This window comes from Centruroides sculpturatus, unplaced genomic scaffold (assembly GCF_000671375.1).
Source record: "Centruroides sculpturatus isolate CEXI.00-Female unplaced genomic scaffold, Cexi_2.0 scaffold1472, whole genome shotgun sequence".
In the NCBI taxonomy this organism is placed as follows: Eukaryota; Metazoa; Arthropoda; class Arachnida; order Scorpiones; family Buthidae; genus Centruroides; species Centruroides sculpturatus.
Window position 1 is genome coordinate 5,533 of NW_019385805.1, and position 23,667 is coordinate 29,199.

The window sequence follows — 23,667 nt, forward strand, 5'->3', positions numbered from 1 at the left end:
TTAACATTAGTTAAAACTAATTTTAGCTACATAAATATGTTTGGGGAAAATAAATAAAGTTATGTATAGTGATTCGGCAGAAGATACTTAACATTTTGCTTACGAAGGAAATTACAGCGCTAATTTGGGTTTAGGAGCCCTCTAATGAAAATATCACATTCTGGAGTATGTTTTTCAAATAAAACTTTGGAGTTTATTTTAAAAAATTGTATACTGTGTTTGCAATGACGACTTTTTCACTGTCTGGCATTTTAGGCATCTCACCCCAAGTATCCGGGTGAGATGCCAAATGCCATTAGGGTAAGATAACAAATATAATTGCATAAAATTAATTTTTGAATTTCTTAACCAAATTTAATTTATTGCATATGTAGTACAAAGTACTTCATAGTAAGTATAACAGCACAGTATAAGTATTGTTAAGTTTCCGCCCGTTCTAACGTGTTCTATAGCTAGCTGAAAGCTTTTTTCAGTCCAAAAACTTTTTTGAGAAGTCCTTATATAATTTCTATGCATATCCTGCAATAAAACGAGAAAACAAAAGTTTATTAAAAATAGGCATATTGGAAATCAATTAACAAAAAATAGGCACGTTACCCCAAGAAAAATGTGGCATATTTTCCATTTGTTGGGGTAAGATGCCTAGTAGAGTCACGTGCTCCAGCATGTCTGATCGGGATCGGCGGTAGCTGACAATGGAAACTTTAGAACCTTAACTACATCACACATTAATTGTTTTTAGCAATTTTTAATAAATTCCATTTTAACTTTTAGTTTAAAATTATTCTAGAAACATTTCACAACAAAAACTTCGTTCTTATCTAGCTTTTATTCTTCTCGGATGTAGAAAATGAAGTAACGGTAGCCAACTACAGCTTTCCGCACTCAATATTGGCCCAACGATTCATCATACAAATACATGACAATATGTGACGTCACCGTTTGAAAATATCAAAAATTAGGCATCTTCCCCCGCTTACCATCTTACCCCGAATCACTCTATGCGTTGCAGTCAAACCAGTTTTTAGTTAGGATGCGTTTTAACTAGTTAAAACTAGTTTATACTGGATGTCTTTGTTAAAACCCGTTTTGTCTAGTTAAAACTAGAATTTACTGCTAGTCAAAAATGAATTTGAGTTAAAACTAGTTTTAGCTAGACAAAACGGGTTGTAACAAAGACATTCAGTATAAACTAGTTTCAACTAGACAAAACGGGTTTTAACAAAGACATTTAGTATAAACTAGTTTCAACTAGACAAAACGGGTTTTAACAAAGACATTTAGTATAAACTAGTTTCAACTAGTTAAAACGCGTTCTAACTAAAAACGGGTTTTGACTGTAACATATATATATAATTGCTCTAACTATTCATTATGCCTCATGAGAGAGTTTACAAAGGCTCTAGAGTGAGAGAGAGATATTGGCGGTCAATTATACCCAGGGGCACCGCTAGCTGTTTGAACGCCCGTGTGCAATACTGATTATGCCGCCCCCTGTTTAACTATGACTACCTACGCCGAGCTTGCCAGAAAGGCTCTTTAGTGTTGTCTCATAAGGGTGTGAAAACAAAAAGAAATACTTTACAAAGGAAAACTATTTATTATTACTAAGTTATTTTTGTTTACTTAAGTGTAGAGCCATATAAATATTTATCTACAGAAATTGAACTCTTCTTGCCTTTATGTTTGAGAAATCTGCTATCAATTTTCTTGTATCCAAGCTGTCTAAGATTTCGTGTTCGATTGAAACTATATCTAAATTACTTAGTCTTTGCTGGTGCATTGTTGATCTTAAATAGTTTTTTATAATTTTTAACTTTGAAAAAGACCTTTCACCAAATGCAACTGAAACCGGCAATGTAAGTAATATTCTTAGTGTTATTGCTGTGTTCGGAAATGTTGAAATTAAGTCATTAGTAAAAAGATATTGTAATGGGGTTTGTGGATCATTAGACTGGTTTTCTGGAAAATGCAACTTTAAAATATTGATTTCACTAAACAAATCAATACCGTCATTGTCTGTTTCACTACTTGAATCGTCTTTAAGCTTCAGATTTAAATCCTAACCAAGTTAAAATATCATTAATTATACTTAGACCCACGTGAGAAGAATTATTAACAAAATAATTACAATTTGATACGCAATAGAACTGTTCGAATGTGTACAAGTACAAATTGAGAAGGAAGCTCTGTGGGGATTCCCTATTTTCGCCAGTCCTGTCAACTTCTGTCATAGAGCAGGACTATGGGTACTTGGCTTTCGGGAGCCGCTGGATGGTTCAACCTGCCGACAGACGTTTCACTGCAGAATTACACATGCTACAGAATTAAGATGCAGACGCTGCATCTTAATTCTGATAAATGCCAATAGAGGCACTGTTAACGCTATAATATAAATAAGAATATAGTAATTGTGCGCCGGTCGGATTTTTTTCTCCGTGAGAAGACATTTCTTATGCTATAAGTAGGGTGGGTATTATGACAATGACTTTGAATATTACTTGACCGATCGCTTGATTTACCGCCCATGTGCCATGCACGCCTTGCACGCCCGCTTACGGCAGGCCTGATTATACCTTATGTTGGAAGACGCTATGCGAAGATCATCCTGGACTATGGAAGCTGGCTGTCTGTCACAGGCTTATATCTTCTACCGGCTTCTCCTTGGACAGGATCGGGACGGGAGACACTGTATTTAGACCTTCCAGATGATCGCTCGGATGGATGGTCGCACTGAGGGGACGATCGCCCTGAACTTCCCGTGACGATCGTTTTTATACGATCGTCGTTGGCACTGAGCCAACAGGTCGTTCACTCGTTATGCTGACTAATTATCATGCACACGTTGACTAATTAACAAACGGACGATGTGTAAGATTCGCCATCCGATCTATTTCTGTTATAACGTGTGATAAATTTTTTTCATCCTCTAATGTAAAAATATGTTAAACTCAAAAATTTACGCCCTGTAAACCTTCAGGCTCACACTTCCATTTCTCTATTAATTGTTGGGAAAAATTTTATATAGTTTTCTTTGCATTTAATTTAAATTTTTAAGCATTATTATTATTTTTTGTTTAACTAAAACTTTTGCACATTTATATAAATAAAATCCAGGCTCTCACATTTGTTATTAGGACTAGTCCATGTACTGTACTTTTGAGTAGACATGAAGTGGGTTCACTTAATAGTGTCCATTTCCTTATTTAGATGATGATACAGCTGGCTATTTGATCCAGTACAGTGAAACTGTTTAGTCAATGGTAGTCTACACAGACTTGAAGCTTTTCGTTTTGTTTGGGAACGACAACTACAGGAGCCACATAGCACACTCACTCCTCAATGATTCCCCTTTCTAGTATTTGATCCAATTTGCAGCTTAGCACCTCTTTTCAGGCTGCTGCCACAGAAATGGGTTTATCATCAATCAAATGTTTAGTGTGGAAACAATAAAGCTCAAAAATGTCTTGGTTAATCAAGAGGAATTACTTTAACTGGGCACTCTGTACACTATCCAGGTTATTGAACACTTGTGGAGATGGTGTGAATACCAAAACAATGAGCTAAACACTTCTAAGCAATCCGTCAGCTAGAAACAAATCATTTCTTGGGTTTGTCTTTAATTAAAGTACTATTGTAAGCATGCTGATTAGGGGGGGTTATTCCCTTTCGTCAGGATGGTCTGTCTCTCACGTATATGGGTGGCAATTCTGGAGGCAGGAAACAAGTGTTACAAAAGAAAACTGTTTATTTGGTTAAAGGTTTTGCTTACATTCGGAAATTTGAGTCCTAAAAATAGTGTGGAACCTCTATGTTGGTTTCCATTGGTATTTCGTTGATTGTTGCTGGATAGGCAGCGATGAGATAGTTGAGAGCTTGAACTTGTAATTTGTGCACTAGAAGTTATCACAGGAGGAGTCAATGATGTTTTCTGTGTTCTGACAACATAGTTGAGGATGATGATGCTATAGATGACCAATCCCTTCTGGATTGAACTGATAGATCAAACCCTTGTCCTTGGACAATCTGGCACTTATAATTTCTCATTCTTAATTTCTTTTCCAATTGGTTGGGCTTTCCCTTCCTTGCTCCCCAATTGGTCTCTTACCTGTCTCAAGGTAGAATTTGAGACCAAAATAGGTCATGAGAAAGGTCTGCCCAGGATGGTTTATCCAACACCATCTTCTCAACTCTGATCGCAATTCATCGATGACTGAGACACCCGTGCTCATTAGGTCTCATCATTTCCTTTTTCTATTTTATTCTATTCTTTCTTTTTTTTTTAGATTTTAAACAATTCCTCCTATTTATTTTAAACATTGTTTTACATTGTCGCTCATAGAGGGAAAAGTCCAGTGTTGCCATCTCAGATACATCCACAAACATGATCAGAAACATCCATCAATTTAACAGTACATCAGTGATAAAGTCTGGACTTGAGTGACGCACCATCAGCCAGATCATCATTGTGAAGATAATGGTATATGGTAATTCTAGTCAATTGCCAGAAATTAAACATTGTCTGAATATCTGTAACAAAAAATCAAGTCCAGTTAAGTCCATAGCTTGGATAGATAGCATGGATTTAAGACCTTGATTCCTAATTTCCACTGATAGAACTTTCTTTGGTTAAGTCAAGAGTTAATACAGATAACTGACTATTAGAGCTGTGAAAAGAAACTTCATAAAGCTTATCAGGTTGACAATTAGAACACTGACTTCAAATAAATCCCAGTACTCCATATCTGAAACTAGTAAATTGAGATGATTTCTCCCGGAGAATATATTCCTTCTCTTGCAGGTAAGTTAGAACAATCTTCCTGTTTGTGGCCAAAGGGTTGCAATATCAACATTTTGTTTTTATTTGCTTCTTATCACTTTGTCTTTCCAGAGGTTACAGTCTTCTGTGTATCACACTGGGTCTTTTTGACTTTATGACCACATTCGAACAGTTCAACTGAAGTTTTAAAGTCACTGCACGAAATTCTTTTCCTAGTTTTCAATTTAACAAACCATATATGTCCAACTGCAGACATGTATCTAGAGAGTTCTGTAGTTGGGCGATTAATGCATGCTTGAGTGATAAGTTCCATAGGTTCATCTGACTGTTGTTCAGATTTCCAGATTTGCTATGAATATGCATCCCAAAGTTCAATTTGAATATTGTGACAGATACTAAGAATGTCATTTGCTGTAGCAGGAGATTGGCTATTGAGGTATTACTAGTATTTATTATTTGCTAGTTTAATAGTTATCTATCAATTATTTTGATTTGCATCTTATNACTATATTTTGTGCCCCATATGAATGAGTGCAAATGTGGGGGGTCAGTGTAACAGTGGTCTAACCCACTTTTTTTTTCGAAACAAAATATTTCGTTTAAGTTTTGCATTTACGATTCTTCTTCTAATTTAAAAAATGCTATTTTATCGGTATTGGTGTACTATGTGGTGCTTTTTTAATTTAAATACAATTTAAATAATAGACTATGTAGCATTGTAATTTAAATACAATGCTACATAGTCTATTATTACATAGATTTACAGATATTACAACTCATGAAGGTACTCCAACAGTCTTTCTTGCTTAGACCACTGTTGCACTGAAAATTTTTTTGCACATAAGAGTGAAGAAAGTTACTTGAATAAATGTTGGACTTTCATTATATTTATGATTATATTATTAACATTATTTAATGATAACAGTGTTGTATAAACTTTAACTTTACTATGTTGTTTTTTATTATTACACACACACACACATTGCCAGAGGTCATCATCTGCCTTACTCTCTGTCTAATTTTCCTCAGTGTTATTTTTATAAATAAGACTGATAGTGAATGAGGGATACATATTTGAAAAGATAAATTCAAATAAAGTTAGATATTATTCATTAACCTTAGTTTAAAATATTTAGGGATGAAACTCACATTTTTAGATTATCTGTGTACTTATCCTTTGTTTTGCCATTTAATAAAATTTACATAATTACTTGACTTAATACAATATTTCATGGATGGTGAACAGATTGCTTCAATACTGTAATGTGACTGAAAGCAATAGGATTCTTATTGTATAACAGAAAAATAGTTTTAAGGCTAAAAGCAATATATTAAACAATTAGTCTAAATCAACAAGACACACACATATACACACATACAGGCTTATCACACCAGCAAATGAGATTATTTAACAAATTCTTGTGAGGATCCGAATCCAGACTTTCAGTATGTTTATATCATTCTCCTATCACCACATTGTAGCTATACTTTTGTTAAATAACTGTTAACTTTTACACCTGGGAGCAAAACATTGTTAAGTTCTCAGGCCTGACGACGCTTTCTCATTACCTCTTGGCCTAATATTTCGATTTCAACAATACAATATATAGAACAGAACAACAAAGTGTGGCAGTCGTCATCCCGTCCTAGAAGAGATCAGTCGCAAGCTCCGTATCTTTTTCCGTGTGCATTGTGCTTTTCACTGGATTAACTTTGTCATCCATTGGACTTATTAAGTGCCTATTACCTGGATGGAAGTTGAACCAAAATACTTGATTGCCTAACTGGATGCGTCATCAAGAGCCTCAAGACCTACTAGTGAATCACTAAAACTCAAGGTATTTATAGCCACGCATATTTATTGTAAACTCCCTCTCTCGGGAACTGTGGAACATTAATGTTAAAATCATACATTGGGTTTGAGGTTATTATATATATATTTAAAATTGAGCATAGTTAAGATCGAAATGTTGTATGGCCTACAATTACCCATTAAATAGTTGTTACGTTAACCCGTCTCTGAGTAAGTCACTTCCAGTGCGCTGTCTCTCCCTCCATTCCGAATCCGTTCACTCACATGTGATTGTTCGCATGAGAACATAACAGTTTCTGTGTCTGTCCTGACAAACCTTGTCATTGTGATCTTCGCTGACGCAATGTCGACCCTTCAGTCCCATGGTGCCAAAGTATAGGGAGGCCCTTCGGCATTGTCACATTCTTTAATGATTATCATCACCTTAATAATAAAAATTTACAATAAACTGTGGCTCCTTTAACATGTACTGTACATGATATCAAACACTCAAAATGCATTTCTGACAAACAGTTCCTCTTCAGTTGATGTTCATATATATAAATACATTATTTGAGATACAATTTATTTTTATAATTTTATATCTACATTGNGGGAGGCCCTTCGGCATTGTCACATTCTTTAATGATTATCATCACCTTAATAATAAAAATTTACAATAAACTGTGGCTCCTTTAACATGTACTGTACATGATATCAAACACTCAAAATGCATTTCTGACAAACAGTTCCTCTTCAGTTGGTGTTCATATATATAAATACATTATTTGAGATATAAAATTATAAAAATAAATTGTATATACATAAATACATCTATATTTGAGTTTCACTGACCCCATCAAATACACTATGAATTCTTATTTTTTTTTAATCACCATCAAAATTCCTTTTGAATTGAGTATGGATATATAGCCAACATAGGAATAAACCTGTATGGACTAGTATATAACAATCACAAAGGTGACTTTGCAAAATATTTGATAATGTAATACTATAAATTCTCAAAAATGCATAGTATAAGTTGGAGCTCACGACTTTAGTGTTTGTTCTATTTTTTGTCATTTCATAATTGAAATCAGGCACTTATTTAGGAGTCTTTTGGCACTCCCTTTATAACGGCACCAGTGTGTGGTGCATACCCCACATGCCCGCTTGTAGCAGCCCTGATTACCAGAGTAATTATTTTGTAGAAGACGCTTGCAAATAATTCAGATTTAACTTCTGTCTGTAACAAAATGTTTAGTAAAAAAATTCATTTTGAATTTAGTAAAAATATCTTTGATATAAATCACAACTTATATATTGTTGCAAATATGGTCTCAAACTTGCCAGATACTTCGTCCTATACTATAAGTGGTCCTGATTTCTGGATACAAGCTAAATATATACACAAAGATTGTTTTGGTTTCTTTGGTGTAGTCACACACACTGCCACCAAACAGTGTATTAAAATATAAAATAAATGATACTAAGTAAAGAGCAAAACTAAGTAGTTGCATAGCAAACAGCTGTTTTACAGTCTACCAAATTCAAAACTAGCTGGTTTTCTGGAAGTCAAACAGTTGAGCCAGTACTATAGTTTGTGAATTTATAGTATGATTCTTATTGCTCAACTGTAGTAGTTGTATACAATGTTATATTTTTTTTATGAAAAAATCAATTAACAAAACAGTTATTACATGCTGTGTGTTGCATACAAAATTTTAATCTTCCTGAACATAGGAATAAAATGGTAGTCTCAGAATTCTGTGCTATTCAAATATGTCTTAACAAGTATCAGCAATATTCTTTGTTTAAGAAAGAAAAAAAATATTTAAAGCAAATTTCAAAATATCGAGTTTATTAATAATAAAAAAATCATTTACAATGACAAAAGTGAATTATTTTCAGGAAGCACTTGAATCCGGAAAATAAAATATTCCTCCTCCTGAACTTCATGCAGATAGTTTCTTTGTACACCAAAACAATTTACATCATTTAGTATCTTGACTTTTACCTTCTCCAACTGAAAAATATACATATTTATATACATTTGTGTGTGTGTGATGGTTTTGAGTCAAAAATAAATCTGAACTTTGATTTATTGCATTCAAAGTACAAATATTTACAGAAGACCATCATCTGCAGCTACACACTTCAGCCAACAGTCTTGCAGATTTGAATTTGTGACTGATGAAGATATGAAAGTCTGCAGAATTGAGGATTAGTAGTTTAAGAATTTGACAATTTGCCAAAAATATTCACAAGAGCATGATTTCAGGTGTTATTGTAATGGAAAACACAACTGTTTGCTTGCTAGAAATAAGTCCATTTTCATAAGTCATCATCATCTTATTGCATCATGAAGATGATGATGATGAATTCCTGACAGTAGATCCATTAACTTATAATGCATTAGACCCTTTGACACTAAAAGATAAAGATGAAATATTTTTTCTGCTTTGGTGAAGTAGTTGGTGTCCATACAGCAAATATACTCTTATCAACATAGATCATACAAGAAAAACCAATTTTATTGGTAGTAGTCACTCTGTTTAGAGATGTTTTTAGTGTGACATCACAAGATTGTTTATTGACAAATCTCAGTTGATAGTTTTAGTCTTGTATTTAATGAAATTACTGTATTAGAAAAGTAAATTAAGCAACAAACACACAAATTCATTTGAATAAGAACTACAGTGGGTGATCGGTTAACGAACATAATCCGTTCCAAGACTTTGTTCGCTATCCGAATTGTTCGTTAATCAATTATCGATTTACCATAGGTTTTAATGGGAATTTAATTAATTCATCCTGGAGACCCCCCAAAATAAAAAAATATATACTTTCTTACTACATTTATTTATATGTAATAATAAAAATGCATATGTATACAGTCTTGCGTTTTTATTAGTCATGTTTTTTCAGTTTGAAAGGGTTAAAGAATCTGTCTAATGACGATTGCTTTTCTGTCTTCTTCAGGATTTTTCGTAAGTAATTAATAGCATTGCAATTGTAGAAATCCCCAAGCCTCAACCTGGTTTGGATGCCATTCTAAGACCGTTGTTCTGACATCCTCACATTTCAAAGGATCTTTAATAACAGATATTGGCATTAATCCTCTTTTTCAGAAGAAAACATATCTCGCTGAGTTTTTTGATGTTCTTCATTCAAGAGTTCATGGCGTTCTTCTGTCATCAGATCTGTTTCAGGTTACATTATGAACTCTTCGATGTTCTTTATTTCTCATATGTGATTTTTGTTACTCCTTTAGCTGCTTGAGTCTTCTTGATTATACAGTAGTTTCCTTAAAAAAAAATGAACTGCGGCCTACTGTAGACCTGTTAATCCATACTGCTCAGCAACATTAGGCATCTTCTGCCCACTCTCTACCTTTGCTATTATACTCTCACCTTACAAAAAAAAAAAAAAAAACAGATGCAAAACTTAACAAGTGCCTACCCGACCCGACAGTCTCGTAAATACATAAAAGAATTATTTTGTCATAAAAATAGGCTGGAATTATAAGAGAGTTTCAAAGTTCGGAGAAATACCATCCGATCGTATATACCGGCTTGAGTGTCAATGTCAACGTCTCTCACACTCCGAAAAGTTTCGAATTATTGCCCGAAGACAAGGAAAGTCCAATTGGTATTCATTATTTTACATCACTTCTCCTTATGTTTGTTCTGTGGGGTGTTCGTTATTCGATCATAAAAATCTTTCGCGAAAGTGTTCGTTAACCAATCACCCACTGTACACACAAACTCTTGTAGGACTGTTATTTTCACCTATGCAATCATTATTTGGGAAAGAGATTTGCATGTTTTATCTGTTGAAATGCATGTAATGATCAACATAGATGAATACTGAGAGGTACATTTAAAAAGTTTTGAGATTAGATAAACAACTAGTTTCATCAACCTCCTGTGCACTTCCATGTGCCATACGATAAGTTTGAACAGGAAAGCAGGAAGTGACGTAAATGATGTTGAGAACTGAAGGCAATTTTCTTGCAATGCCACCTAGTGTTTCCAGATTGGAACTTTTTATCAACTGACAGTCCAAAAGTTCCCCAAATTTTCTGACATTTTTTCACTTCAATCTTTTTTCAGTAAAGCATAAAAATTTTGGTATGACAGAACTTTTGATCACAATGCTTAAACAGTATTTCACGTGTTATTTGGAATTATTCAAAAATGAGTCCCGTTTCTAAGTGACAGCTTAATATGTAACTTTTTGCTTTCCAGACTCCAAACTGATAAAGCTACTAGCACCTGCATTAATAAGTAAAACGGGTGGCAAAATTGTTGAATAATTATTTTTTTTAATTTTCTAGAGCAACCAATGCATAGTACATAGAACTTATCTAGTCCCTATCTATTCCCTTATTTGTTCAGCAGCAGCATGAGCAAAAGATTGTTAAAAAGAAAAAAAAATACATTGCACAATAATCTACTTAAATGCAGATTAGAAAAAACATTAAAAAATGTTTTGAACCTGTAGCATGTGTTTTTAGTAGTTGAGCACCTTATATATTGTTATATCAACAAAATAACAGCAATGGATAAGGAACATGAAAAACTTTTAAAATAAGTTTTCTTGTATATGCTTTAGAGCATCGAGTGGCTTTATCATAGATTACCACAATATATATCAAACTCAGCAAAATTGGAGGTGTCTTCTCTGACAGTCTCCCTTGTTAGACCAATTTTATGTTCAATACATATTTTGTCTATAATGATGCATGGTAACTATTTTTCTTTCTCTTTGTATTTTATTATAAATTTTAAGTTTTTTCAAAACAATGGAATCAATTTGATGGCCAAGGCAGTTAAGGTATCAGTCTATTGTTCTGGAGAACCCTGGGAATTTTTCACAAGTAGCCTCACCCAGCTGTCCCCACTATGGGCCTGGCTGAATTCACAATGGATGTGATTAAAAAGGCTCTCTTAGTGCCCATAAGCCAGAAAAAGTCAAACTGAAAAAGATTTTCTTTCTCTGATTTCTGGATGATTTTTAAAATATCTCCACATTTTCTCTTCTCATTGTCTACATGTCTAGAAGAAACATGGCCTACTTACATGCAGAATCATTCTTTTTCCTGATTGGACAGCAAGACACAACTATGAGAACAGTGTATGATTAACTGATGTTTGCCTTAAGGTAAACTTGGACTCAGACATTAGGTGCATGAACAGACTAAGTATGCCAAGCTTAAAGCAAGTTTCTCGTGTAGCCTTCCTTGGTTTAGATTACTACCAATTTAAAGAAATGACCCTATAGGTTATCTCTCATGACTGCCTCTACTTCCATGCTTATCTTTCCATCTTTGTAATAAAAACTTTTATTTGGTCATTTTTAAATGAATTGATTTATTTTTTGAAACCGTGTCCTGTTTTATAATTGTGGCGTAGTAAACACTAGTATTGTGTTTACTACGCCACAATTTAAATGAATTATTTTCTCCTTTACGGATTAGTAGTAGTTTTTAAAAGACAATGCAAAATCATAGTTTGAAATTTAAATATAAATAATAATGTGAAATTGTGGTATAATAGCATTGAAGCTACAATACTTGGAATAGTCACATGTCAATCCTCCATGTTGTAACACCACCACTAAAAGGTCTTTACCTGGATCTTTAACAGATAAATAGTAAGTGAACTTAACAATACAGTTGATAACTTCTCAGGACATGTAATTTCACGTGTCTTTGTTCATACCAAAAATTTCAACCAGGTCATTTGTTTACAGTATCTCTTCATCTTTTTGTAATCAATAAACTCAGGAAGATATGATTTCCTTGGTTGGCCTAACTAGATGGGATTGTCCTCTGTTGATTAATAGCCTTNTTCAAAGGATCTTTAATAACAGATATTGGCATTAATCCTCTTTTTCAGAAGAAAACATATCTCGCCGAGTTTCTTGATGTTCTTCATTCAAGAGTTCATGGCATTCTTCTGTCGTCAGATCCGTTTCAGGTTCCATTATAAACTCTTCGATGTTCTTTATTTCTCAGATGTGATTTTTGTTACTCCTTTAGCTGCTTGAGTCTTCTTGATTATACAGTATTTTTCTTAAAAAAAATGAACTGTGGCCTACTGTAGACCTGTTCATGCCATACTGCCCAGCAACATTAGGCATCTTCTGTTCACTCTCTACCTTCGCTATTATACTCTCACCTTATAAAAAAAAAAAACAGATGCAAAACTTAAGTGCCTATCTGACAGTCTCTCGAATACATAAAAGAATTATTTTGTCATAAAAATAAAAGGCTGGAATTATAAGAGAGTTTCAATGTTCGGAGAAATACTATCCGATCGTATATATCAGCTTGAGTGTCGATGTTGACGTCTCCCACTCTCTGAAAAGTTTCGAATTGTTGCCCAAAGACAAGGAAAGTCCAATCGGTATTCATTATTTTACATTGCTTCTCCTTGTGTTTGTTCTGTGGGGTGTTCGTTGTCCGAACATAATCTTTTGCGAAAGTGTTTGTTGTCTGATCACCCACTGTACACACAAACTCTTGTAGGACTGTTATTTTCACCTACGCAATCATTATTTGGGAAAGAAATTTGCATGTTTTACCTGTTGAAATGCATGTAATGATCAACATAGATGAATACTGAGAGGTACATTTAAAAAGTTTTGAGATTAGATAAACAACTAGTTTCATCAAGCTCCTGTGCACTTCCTGGGGACTTCCATGTGCCATACGATAAGTTTGAACAGGAAAGCAGGAAGTGACGTAAATGATGTTGAGAACTGAAGGCAATTTTCTTGCAATGCCACCTAGTGTTTCCAGATTGGAACTTTTTATCAACTGACAGTCCAAAAGTTCCCCAAATTTTCTGACATTTTTTCACTTCAATCTTTTTTCAGTAAAGCATAAAAATTTTGGTATGACAGAACTTTTGATCACAATGCTTAAACAGTATTTTGTGTGTTATTTGGAATTATTCAAAAATGAGTCCCGTTTCTAAGTGACAGCTTAATATGTAACTTTTTGCTTTCCAGACTCCAAACTGATAAAGCTACTAGCACCTGCATTAATAAGTAAAACGGGTGGCAAAATTGTTGAATAATTATTTTTTTTAATTTTCTAGAGCAACCAATGCATAGTACATAGAACTTATCTAGTCCCTATCTATTCCCTTATTTGTTCAGCAGCAGCATGAGCAAAAGATTGTTAAAAAGAAAAAAAAATACATTGCACAATAATCTACTTAAATGCAGATTAGAAAAAACATTAAAAAATGTTTTGAACCTGTAGCATGTGTTTTTAGTAGTTGAGCACCTTATATATTGTTATATCAACAAAATAACAGCAATGGATAAGGAACATGAAAAACTTTTAAAATAAGTTTTCTTGTATATGCTTTAGAGCATCGAGTGGCTTTATCATAGATTACCACAATATATATCAAACTCAGCAAAATTGGAGGTGTCTTCTCTGACAGTCTCCCTTGTTAGACCAATTTTATGTTCAATACATATTTTGTCTATAATGATGCATGGTAACTATTTTTCTTTCTCTTTGTATTTTATTATAAATTTTAAGTTTTTTCAAAACAATGGAATCAATTTGATGGCCAAGGCAGTTAAGATATCAGTCTATTGTTCTGGAGAACCCTGGGAATTTTTCACAAGTAGCCTCATACCCCATCACCCAGCTGTCCCCACTATGGGCCTGGCTGAATTCACAATGGATGTGATTAAAAAGGCTCTCTTAGTGCACATAAGCCAGAAAAAGTCAAACTGAAAAAGATTTTCTTTCTCTGATTTCTGGATGATTTTTAAAATATCTCCACATTTTCTCTTCTCATTGTCTACATGTCTAGAAGAAACATGGCCTACTTACATGCAGAATCATTCTTTTTCCTGATTGGACAGCAAGACACAACTATGAGAACAGTGTATGATTAACTGATGTTTGCCTTAAGGTAAACTTGGACTCAGACATTAAGTGCATGAACAGACTAAGTATGCCAAGCTTAAAGCAAGTTTCTCGTGTAGCCTTCCTTGGTTTAGATTACTACCAATTTAAAGAAATGACCCTATAGGTTATCTCTCATGACTGCCTCTACTTCCATGCTTATCTTTCCATCTTTGTAATAAAAACTTTTATTTGGTCATTTTTAAATGAATTGATTTATTTTTTGAAACCGTGTCCTGTTTTATAATTGTGGCGTAGTAAACACTAGTATTGTGTTTAATTCCAAAGACACATGGCAAATTTTTCATCAAATTCTTTATTAGTTGAGTCGACTCAACTAATAAAGGAATTTGATGAAAAATTTGCCATGTATCTTTGGAAATAAACACAATACTGGTGTTTACTACACCACAATTTAAACGAATTATTTTCTCCTTTAGAGATTAGTAGTAGTTTTTAAAAGACAATGCAAAATCATAGTTTGAAATTTAAATATAAATAATAATGTGAAATTGTGGTATAATAGCATTGAAGCTACAATACTTGGAATAGTCACATGTGAATCCTCCATTAAAAGGTCTTTACCTGGATCTTTAACAGATAAATAGTAAGTGAACTTAACAATACAGTTGATAACTTCTCAGGACATGTAATTTCATGTGTCTTTGTTCATACCAAAAATTTCAACCAGGTCATTTGTTTACAGTATCTCTTCATCTTTTTGTAATCAATAAACTCAGGAAGATATGATTTCCTTGGTTGGCCTAACTAGATGGGATTGTCCTCTGTTGATTAATAGCCTTCTTTAAAATGCTTATATCAATTGTACACTTTTATATGCAATATGCTGTCATTAAAGAAACAAGCATATGCATAGATTTGCAGTTTCAAAAATTCTAATGGTGCATACTCCAATACACTGACATTGCTCTTAATCCTGAATGCCATCTGTATTTATCATTTGTATGCTTGCAATTACAGCTATTACTAAGCAACATCAAGAGTTCAGTCTATTTTTGACTTCACTATCTATAAATGTATATAAATTGCACTTACATTTTAATAACTTTATCTTTTCCACCACTAATTACTTGTCTACCATTAGGACTCCAATCCACTGCATAGACCTTTATAATAATTTAATTATTAGAATTCAGTGTTCTATAAATAACTTTTATATGTTAAGTTTATGTATATACTTCATCAGCATGGCCTGGTAAATCCATCAATAATTTCTTTGTCTTTATGTCCCACACCTTTAAAGTTGAATCTGCACTTCCACTGACCAGAAGTCTGCTGTCTGAAGACCAGGAAATCTGGTAGACAGCTTGTACATGTCCTCTAAAAGCTGCTAAATATCTATAGCCAAAAAAGTAAAATTCAATTTTTTAATTATTAAACATTTTTACTATATTTCATGCATCTTAAAACATACTTTCCAGTTTTTCCATCCCATAATTTGATGGATTTATCAAATGAGGCACTGGCTACCATTCTCATATCTGGAGAAAATTTGACATCATTCACCAACTGTTGATGACCAGTCATTCTGCAGACTGGTTTCTTATCGACTTCGGGTTTCCATAGATATAACGTAAAATCGTCAGAACCAGAAATCAGTCTCTCGGGCTCGTTTCCCTAAAGAAAGTGTTTATCATCATCTAATCCCAGTTTTAGAGTATACTTTGTTTTTCAACTCACTTTAGCTGCATTATATCTTACTAATGCCCTCCTGGAAAGTTCTTCACCTGAAATGATAAGACAAAATGATCATGAATTTTATTTTCATTTTAAACAGAAGTCAAACTGAATGAAATATCATTCCAATAATTCATTAGAAATTTATTTTAAAAATTTAATGTAATTCAAACCTTTTTAGACATTAGCAAGAGGTACAACATTCATATTTTAATTGTATACAGTATTTGTAAATAAAATATGAGATAATGCAATGCACAAATAAACACATACACCAACACATTACTAATTTCAACTAATGTTTTCATCTGTATACAACAGACATCTTCAACTATAACACAGAATAAAACAGACAAATGCAGAATAAAACAGACAAATGAAAATTGAACAAGGTTTTACAAACACATTGCATTGAAAACTCAGTTTAAAATTTAATGCTTGTTTGATTTTAATTTATCCATTTTGTTCTACATTATATATACCTGAATATGTCTGTTATATACAGATGAAAACATTAGTAAAAATTACTAATTTGAAGTATGCTGGCATAAGCATCTTGTATGTGTATAAATTAATATATACCAGTTTTGGAAAGTTATACACAAATAAACAATACAGCATCCATACATTAGAAAGACAATAACAACAGCATAGATCATATGAAGCATTTAACATAACAGAATTATGTATAACTGTGTGTGAAATCCGCGATTTTTATGCCGATGTCGGAAAAATCTTTGTAAACAACTCTGAGGAAAAACCCACTCTTGATAAGAAGTATATCAGAGGTCACCAATTGTTTTCACATTAAGGTGGGAAAGTTGACACTTAGTTGATCGGAATGCACTGCAAGTGTCAACAGAAATCGATCACATGACTCATTTCCCACGAATAACGTATAAAAGCTCGAGTCCCCGGAAGCTCCGGGCGATTCCTCAGAAGTTATAATTGGTAGATGTGCCATATTTGTCTCCATACTCCGGACCGAAAGGACATACAACCAACCCCAGCCATTTGAACTTCCATCGCCATTAACGAACCTATTCAACGAACGCATATTAGACATATCCGCATAGAGGTATTTGTACTTTTAGAGCTTTGTGAACTCTCTCTTAGACTAGCCGGTAAAGCTATTAGAACGTCCCTTTTGTATAGTAAATTTATTTAATCACATTTAACCTATGTATCCTAGCTTAGTTATATAAATAAATGCTTGTTTAGTTTTAAACCTGTCTTCTGTCTCTGAAGGACACCTGCCGACTTACCGACGCACTCCCCACTCAAATTTCTTTTTTGACCTCCTAGCCATCCGACAAGCCAAGAACAGGTTTTACCAATCTGTTGCAGAGTAAGTGGTCATTTGGGATGAGCCCAGTGGCCCACTGCTAATCTCACATATGTAAATAAATTAGGCAATAGCAAGAAATACAGTGCTATCTCAAAACATGAATGTCTCAGTTTTTTGCCCCAAAAGTTGAACTTTTCTTGGAACTTGAATGCAAAGACAGCCATACTGTAGTGTATATTGTATCTGTATGGGTATGCATGATGCAGCCGTGTTGTGAGAGTGGGTTAACTTTTATTTTGGGCTATAAACAATGAAAATTCATTACTTTTCTAAATCTGAGATAAGTATTGAACAAGCCCAGCCATACTCAGTTCATCTCCTCTCGTTCTGAAAACATCCTTGCATAACTTTTTTATCTGCTGTTTTTTTGGTGTTTCTTTTAATAATAACCATGTGCATTCATCATGGTGCCTAACAAGTGTGTTGAGGCTATGAAACTTCACAGAAAGTTTGAAAGAGTTATAATTGAATAAAAACTATGTAAACAACGAGTTTCTTTTTTATATCCATTATTATTTTTTTCATTGTTTTAAGCATTAATTAAGGCATTTACTTCTGTTGTTTTAGCTTAAATTATGATTTTTGAGAATCAAAATGAGCTTTTTTGGGAGTTTGGGAACAGATTAATTCCTATTATGTTATTCCTTATGGGTACTGCTTTGGAACTCCCTCTAGGAACAAATTGAATTAGAGTTCCTAGGTACCACTATATGTCAACAAACATTACTCATCTTACGTGTCCATAAGCAGTTTTAAAATTTTAGAACACAACTAATCTTTTCCCAATATCATTAAAAGTTGGATTAAAATATTTCATTCTGATAAATCAAGGGCTAAGCTCACATGTACTCACATTCAGACTGATTTTACATAAAATACTGATATTGATAGAAAGCATTTGCCAAAGCATTGAGGCTTTCTGTTTACATATAGTTCTGGGATTGGTCTCATATACTACCTTTTATACACCCCATAAAATTTACATCACCAATGTTTCATCTGTTGGGCAGATTTTAAATGGGGGGGACACTATACATTATTTTTTTGTTATGTCTAAGATATTGACTATGCTTAAAGGATTCATATTAACTAATAATTTTAATGTTTTGTCTAAACCCATTTTAAAATGTTAAGATGATTATAAAGTTTTTCTTACTTGATAAATTGAGGTCTTTATATACAGCACTTATTTCACTTGGATCGAAAGCACCAGTTCTCAACACATAATCAGTGTTTAATGCCAAAACGTTCACCCAATGCCCATGACCTTGTAATGTTCTACACAAAACTCCCTTTTGGAGAAAAAGTAAATAATTTTAAAACATTCTTGGAATGTATTAACATTAAGTTTTATTATTTAAGATGGAAAATACATTACGTCATTATCTCTCCAGACTTTAATAGTCGTATCTTGAGACGAAGTATAAATTAAACCTGTTCCTCCCCATTTAACACAAGTTACACATTTAGTGTGACCCGAAAGAGTGAGTAGTGTGTGACAATATAAGATGTCCCATATTCTTATGGTACCATCTTTGGAAGAGCTTGCCAATTTCCTACATTCTGGATTTCTACAACAAAATTTACATAATTGTTAAAAAGATCTGTATAGATTTTTTATTATTATAAATCACTTTGATAATATAATCAACCTATGCAATGGTTCCCAGGTAATCCATGTTACCCATTGAGTATGGCCAATTAATGTTCTTCCCATCTGTTTGCCAGTTTCTGGATTCCAAATGAATATCTGAAAAATTGTAAATAAAATTAATATTTTTCTATTAAAGAATTCTGAATTTAAAAACTTAAATTCAATTACTACAAATTTATTTCAAAGAATTACAATAATTCTTTGGTATAAAATAATTATTTATTACTGAAAAATAATCATCCATATTTCAAAATAAAGTATTTATTTTACAAGGTTATGTCTCATGATATTTATTATTTTTACAAGATTTTGAGCAAGTGAATATCAGCCTTATATAAACAGACCTCATTAAAATAGTACAAAATCAATTGAATAAATTTAGTCTTTTTTTTAATGGGTTATTCTTTTTATGCTAGGATAAGTTTAGTAGCCTAATGTGCAAGAAATATATAATGGAATACAGATTATAGCTGATGAAGAACTGATGCTGTTATTACAATATTTGTTTTCAATGTGGATGATATAATTAATAGTAATATCGTATTTTCATGGTACCTAGGCTGTTTTTTTCTTTAAGCTCTGATGAAAAAAAAAAAACATTGTAGACAAGCTTTTCCATCCCCTTGTCATATAATGTTGCTGCCAGTGACTTGAGATGGGCACTAAAGTTTTTTGAAGATCGTCATTAGTCTCAAACCTCTGCCCTCCTAGCCACTTTTCCTGTTCAGGAAAGAGGTGGAAGTCACTCAGTGCTAAATCGGAGCTATACACTGGGTGTTTAAAGGTGGTGGAGATTTCCATCCAGCTTTAAACTTTTTAATGTGTGAAGACTCTTTCCTGAACTGAAAATGTGGCTAGCAGGGCAGAGGTTTGAGACTAATGAACTAATGATGATCTTCAAAACAATGTTGTTAAGGCTATCTCAATTCACTGACGGCAACATTCTATGACAAGGGGAAAGCTCGTCCACAAATATGACAAATTCCTCAATCTTCACGGTGATTGTCGAAAAGTAACCATGTTTGTACCTAACTATTGGAAATAAATTCATTTTGTTATTTACACTTGTCTTTGTTTTATCGACCATTGGAGCTTGAAAAAAAACCACCCATGTATATTACCTTCAAACTATCTATGTTTGAAAGACACTTTTTGAAAAAGGATGTTGGTTATACTAAATTTTAAATTGCAATTACAAACTCATTCTTATGGAGCAGCCATTGCTCCTTATCATGTAGGATATAATGTTGAGTTATGTAAAAATTTTATTTTTTTCTAGAAATGTTTGGCGTAGTATACACACATGAAAATGTCACAAAAGTGATAAAATGAGGATTCTTATCAACAGAAATAATAATGTTTGGCATACTTGACCACTTTTACATCCAGATGCAAGTTTACAACCATCCGGAGACCAGGAAATACACAAAACCCAATTTTTGTGTCCTTAAAAAAAAAACCAAAAACAAATTATTTACATAATCATCATTAAATTATACCTAAAAATATCTTATGTTGTTAATAATTATTCAATTTGAAATTACCATTGCAAGTAAATTGTGGAGTTTCTGTATTTAAATCCCAAAACCTAACAGTTGTATCACCAGATCCACTAGCGACATATCTAGCAACAAAAAAAAAATTTATTGTTATTACTCATAATTATAAACTTACCAAATTAGAGCATTGACTGCTTTACCTTCCATCGGGGCTAAAGGCGGCTGAAATGACTGCTTCGGCATGACCGGGAATGGAACTTGTACATCTTGTGACTGGTCTCACTTTAAAAATGGCTTGCGGGACGTATACAATTTCTAACAGCTTCTCTGTTTCAATAATTTTCTCTTTTATGGTATTATTTAAAGTACCTGTAACTTCTACATCATCAACAAAAAATATATATGGTACTTTCTCTTCCTGAAAAAAAAGAACATATAAATGTTTTGTTACAACAAGGTAATGTTTAAAAAAAAGTCTAAATTTGTTTATTTTTTTTTTAAGTTGGAAAATTAGTTTTTTAATCATTTGAGAATGAAACAAAAATTAAAAACAAAACAGGAAAAGAGAATTAATGATTAAGTTTTTGAATAAAGAAATTGCAGCCTCATAATTACATCTTTTATATTTTTTTATTATTAAATTCTAGATCAGCGCTGTCCAACTGGCGGCCCGCGGGCTGTATACGGCCCGCCAAATAATTTTTACGGCCCGCGAGTACATTTTACTATGAATAAATTTATGTTACTAAATTATTATTATTAATATTAAAATTATTTTACTACCGTGTTTCCCCGAAAATAAGACAGTGTCTTATATTAATTTTTGCTCTGAAAAATGCGCTAGGTCTTATTTTCAGGGAATGTCTTATTTTTCCAGGAAGAAGAATTCACATTTATTATTGAACAAAAAAATTCCCAAGTCGAACTTAGACGAGAGTGACGTATATCCGGTGTGTCGAACTGTCGCCTTTTTATAGCGTCAACATCGGACTCGATGACCAATTAGTGCTTACTGAACCGTAGCACTATGCAAATGTCATGTGGTTTATCAACCTTCTTGGCCCCCGAAATGTTTAGTGAAGAAAATATGGCCCGCGGGCTATGATAAGTTGGACAGCGCTGTTCTAGATTAAGCATATGGGTCCATATATTAAACAGAAATAAATCAATTCTATAATTAAATAATTTTTAATTCATAAATGGCTTGTTGTTATATTTTTATATGACTTATTTGTTTAACTGAAGATCAGCAGCCAACAAAAACTTGGTAGTAATTATCTATACATATAAATGAGAATGTTTGTTTGTTCACTATACACTCCTAGGCCGTTCAACCAATTGCAGCAAGCTTAGTTCATACTGAAAGAATAGTGAAAAGCGATTTTTATTCACTTAGTGAAATTGACCAATACAACCAAAAGTGAAAAGCGATTGCGAATTTTAAGGAGCCAATCATTTGCATGTAAGATGTTTATATACCCCTACCTTAGATAATGTCGTACATCCCACCCCAAAATGTCTATTGAATTTCTGTAAATCAATTAATTTATATCTACATTAGAAATGATGATTTAATTAAATTAATTAATGTAGTGCCATCTATTGGCAAAAAATTTTTAAAAAATAATAAACTAAATATAATTCTTGTATATATAGTTTTTAATTATATATTTTTTTAATGTTATATTCACTTAATTACCGTGACAATGATATAGCATAAAATAAATGCACTATATAATTACTGTGACAAGTACTGTAACGTACAGTAATTGCCTGCATGCAATAGAAAGTGTTACTCTGTGAAGAATCTACAAGTATTTAATTTTCCACATCTAATGACTCAGGCTTTTTCATTTCAAAACAGTACTTTCTTAATTCTAATAAGAGCCCTCTAGTAGCCAAGTGCATAAAACCACCGAACTCTGGTAGTTAGTCATTAAGTTCGGGCATGGAAAACAGGCTGGCCATGAAAAGTTTTCTGGGTTTCTCCTAAGTAGGGTCCAGCTTTCCATAAAAGTCTTCCTGGGATGCAACCCTAGCAGATCACTTGCGCATTGCATTGTTGTAGCCAAATAAACCAAACTAATTGTAACGAGTGATTATTTATCATAACATCGTCACAATGCTGGGCTGCAACTTTTTGTCACAATGTTCTCAATTCTTTTAGTGGTGGTCTTGCTGTTGTACTTCATATTTTTCCTGTTAGCAATAGAGTTGTGCCAGTTATCTATCTAACTCCATTCAATGGAAATACTTGAATCAAAGTAACATGATTTTCTTTCCAAACCGGAAGTTCCTACATCTGGGCCTCCTGCTCCTAAGCTTTCTCCTTTTTTCAAGACTGAGGAAGGACAGATGGACAACAGTTGAAATTTATAGGTCTACAATTTTTTCAAATTGCAGTCAAATACCTCTCAAGACAACAGCACTTCGGATCTAAACACTGGAAAAGTCTCGAAAACAGAGAAAAACAGAAAGTACTGCAATGAATATATTAAATATGGATTTACTTATATAGGAAATGAAAACTGCCCTAAACCACAATGTGTAGTATGTGGAGATGTTTTATCTAATGGCTGCATGAAACCTTCCTTACTCCTACAACATTTACGAATGAAGCATCCCAATTATAAAAACAAGGAACATAATTTTTTTAAACGCTTGGAGCAAAATACAGTAGAGCGTCGTTTATCCGAATCAATTGGGGACTGGGGTTGTTCAGATAACTTATTTTTCGGATAACCAATTATGTACGAAAAAATATATTAATTTATCCCGTGTTGAAATTTTTCTCCGTTGCGTGTCGCTTCGCGTTGAATTTTCGTCGATGTTAAGCCTAACGAAGACTATTGTATCGTTAAAAATTATTTTTTTATTTTGTACAAACAGAATAAATATATTGAAAAATATAAAAACAATAAAAAATTATACTTCAGAAGTTAATTTAGTATCAAAAA

General features: G+C 33.1%; 1 protein-coding gene across 1 annotated transcript in view; it reads right to left on the reverse strand.

Moving 5' to 3' along the window:
• Nucleotides 1-8,230: 8,230 nt before the first annotated feature.
• The window catches only part of LOC111642242 (notchless protein homolog 1-like), a 32,535-nt gene continuing 17,098 nt past the window's right edge, over nucleotides 8,231-23,667 (reverse strand). The window contains exons 3-13 of the mRNA XM_023388552.1: nucleotides 20,911-21,128; nucleotides 20,756-20,835; nucleotides 20,581-20,657; nucleotides 19,210-19,307; nucleotides 18,936-19,128; nucleotides 18,714-18,849; nucleotides 16,213-16,259; nucleotides 15,947-16,149; nucleotides 15,711-15,870; nucleotides 15,568-15,638; nucleotides 8,231-8,598 (exon numbers count right to left, since the gene is read on the reverse strand). Of these exons, the coding sequence (XP_023244320.1) occupies nucleotides 8,586-8,598; nucleotides 15,568-15,638; nucleotides 15,711-15,870; nucleotides 15,947-16,149; nucleotides 16,213-16,259; nucleotides 18,714-18,849; nucleotides 18,936-19,128; nucleotides 19,210-19,307; nucleotides 20,581-20,657; nucleotides 20,756-20,835; nucleotides 20,911-21,128 (1,296 nt within the window). The 3' untranslated portion in view covers nucleotides 8,231-8,585. The remainder of the gene's footprint in view (nucleotides 8,599-15,567; nucleotides 15,639-15,710; nucleotides 15,871-15,946; nucleotides 16,150-16,212; nucleotides 16,260-18,713; nucleotides 18,850-18,935; nucleotides 19,129-19,209; nucleotides 19,308-20,580; nucleotides 20,658-20,755; nucleotides 20,836-20,910; nucleotides 21,129-23,667) is intronic.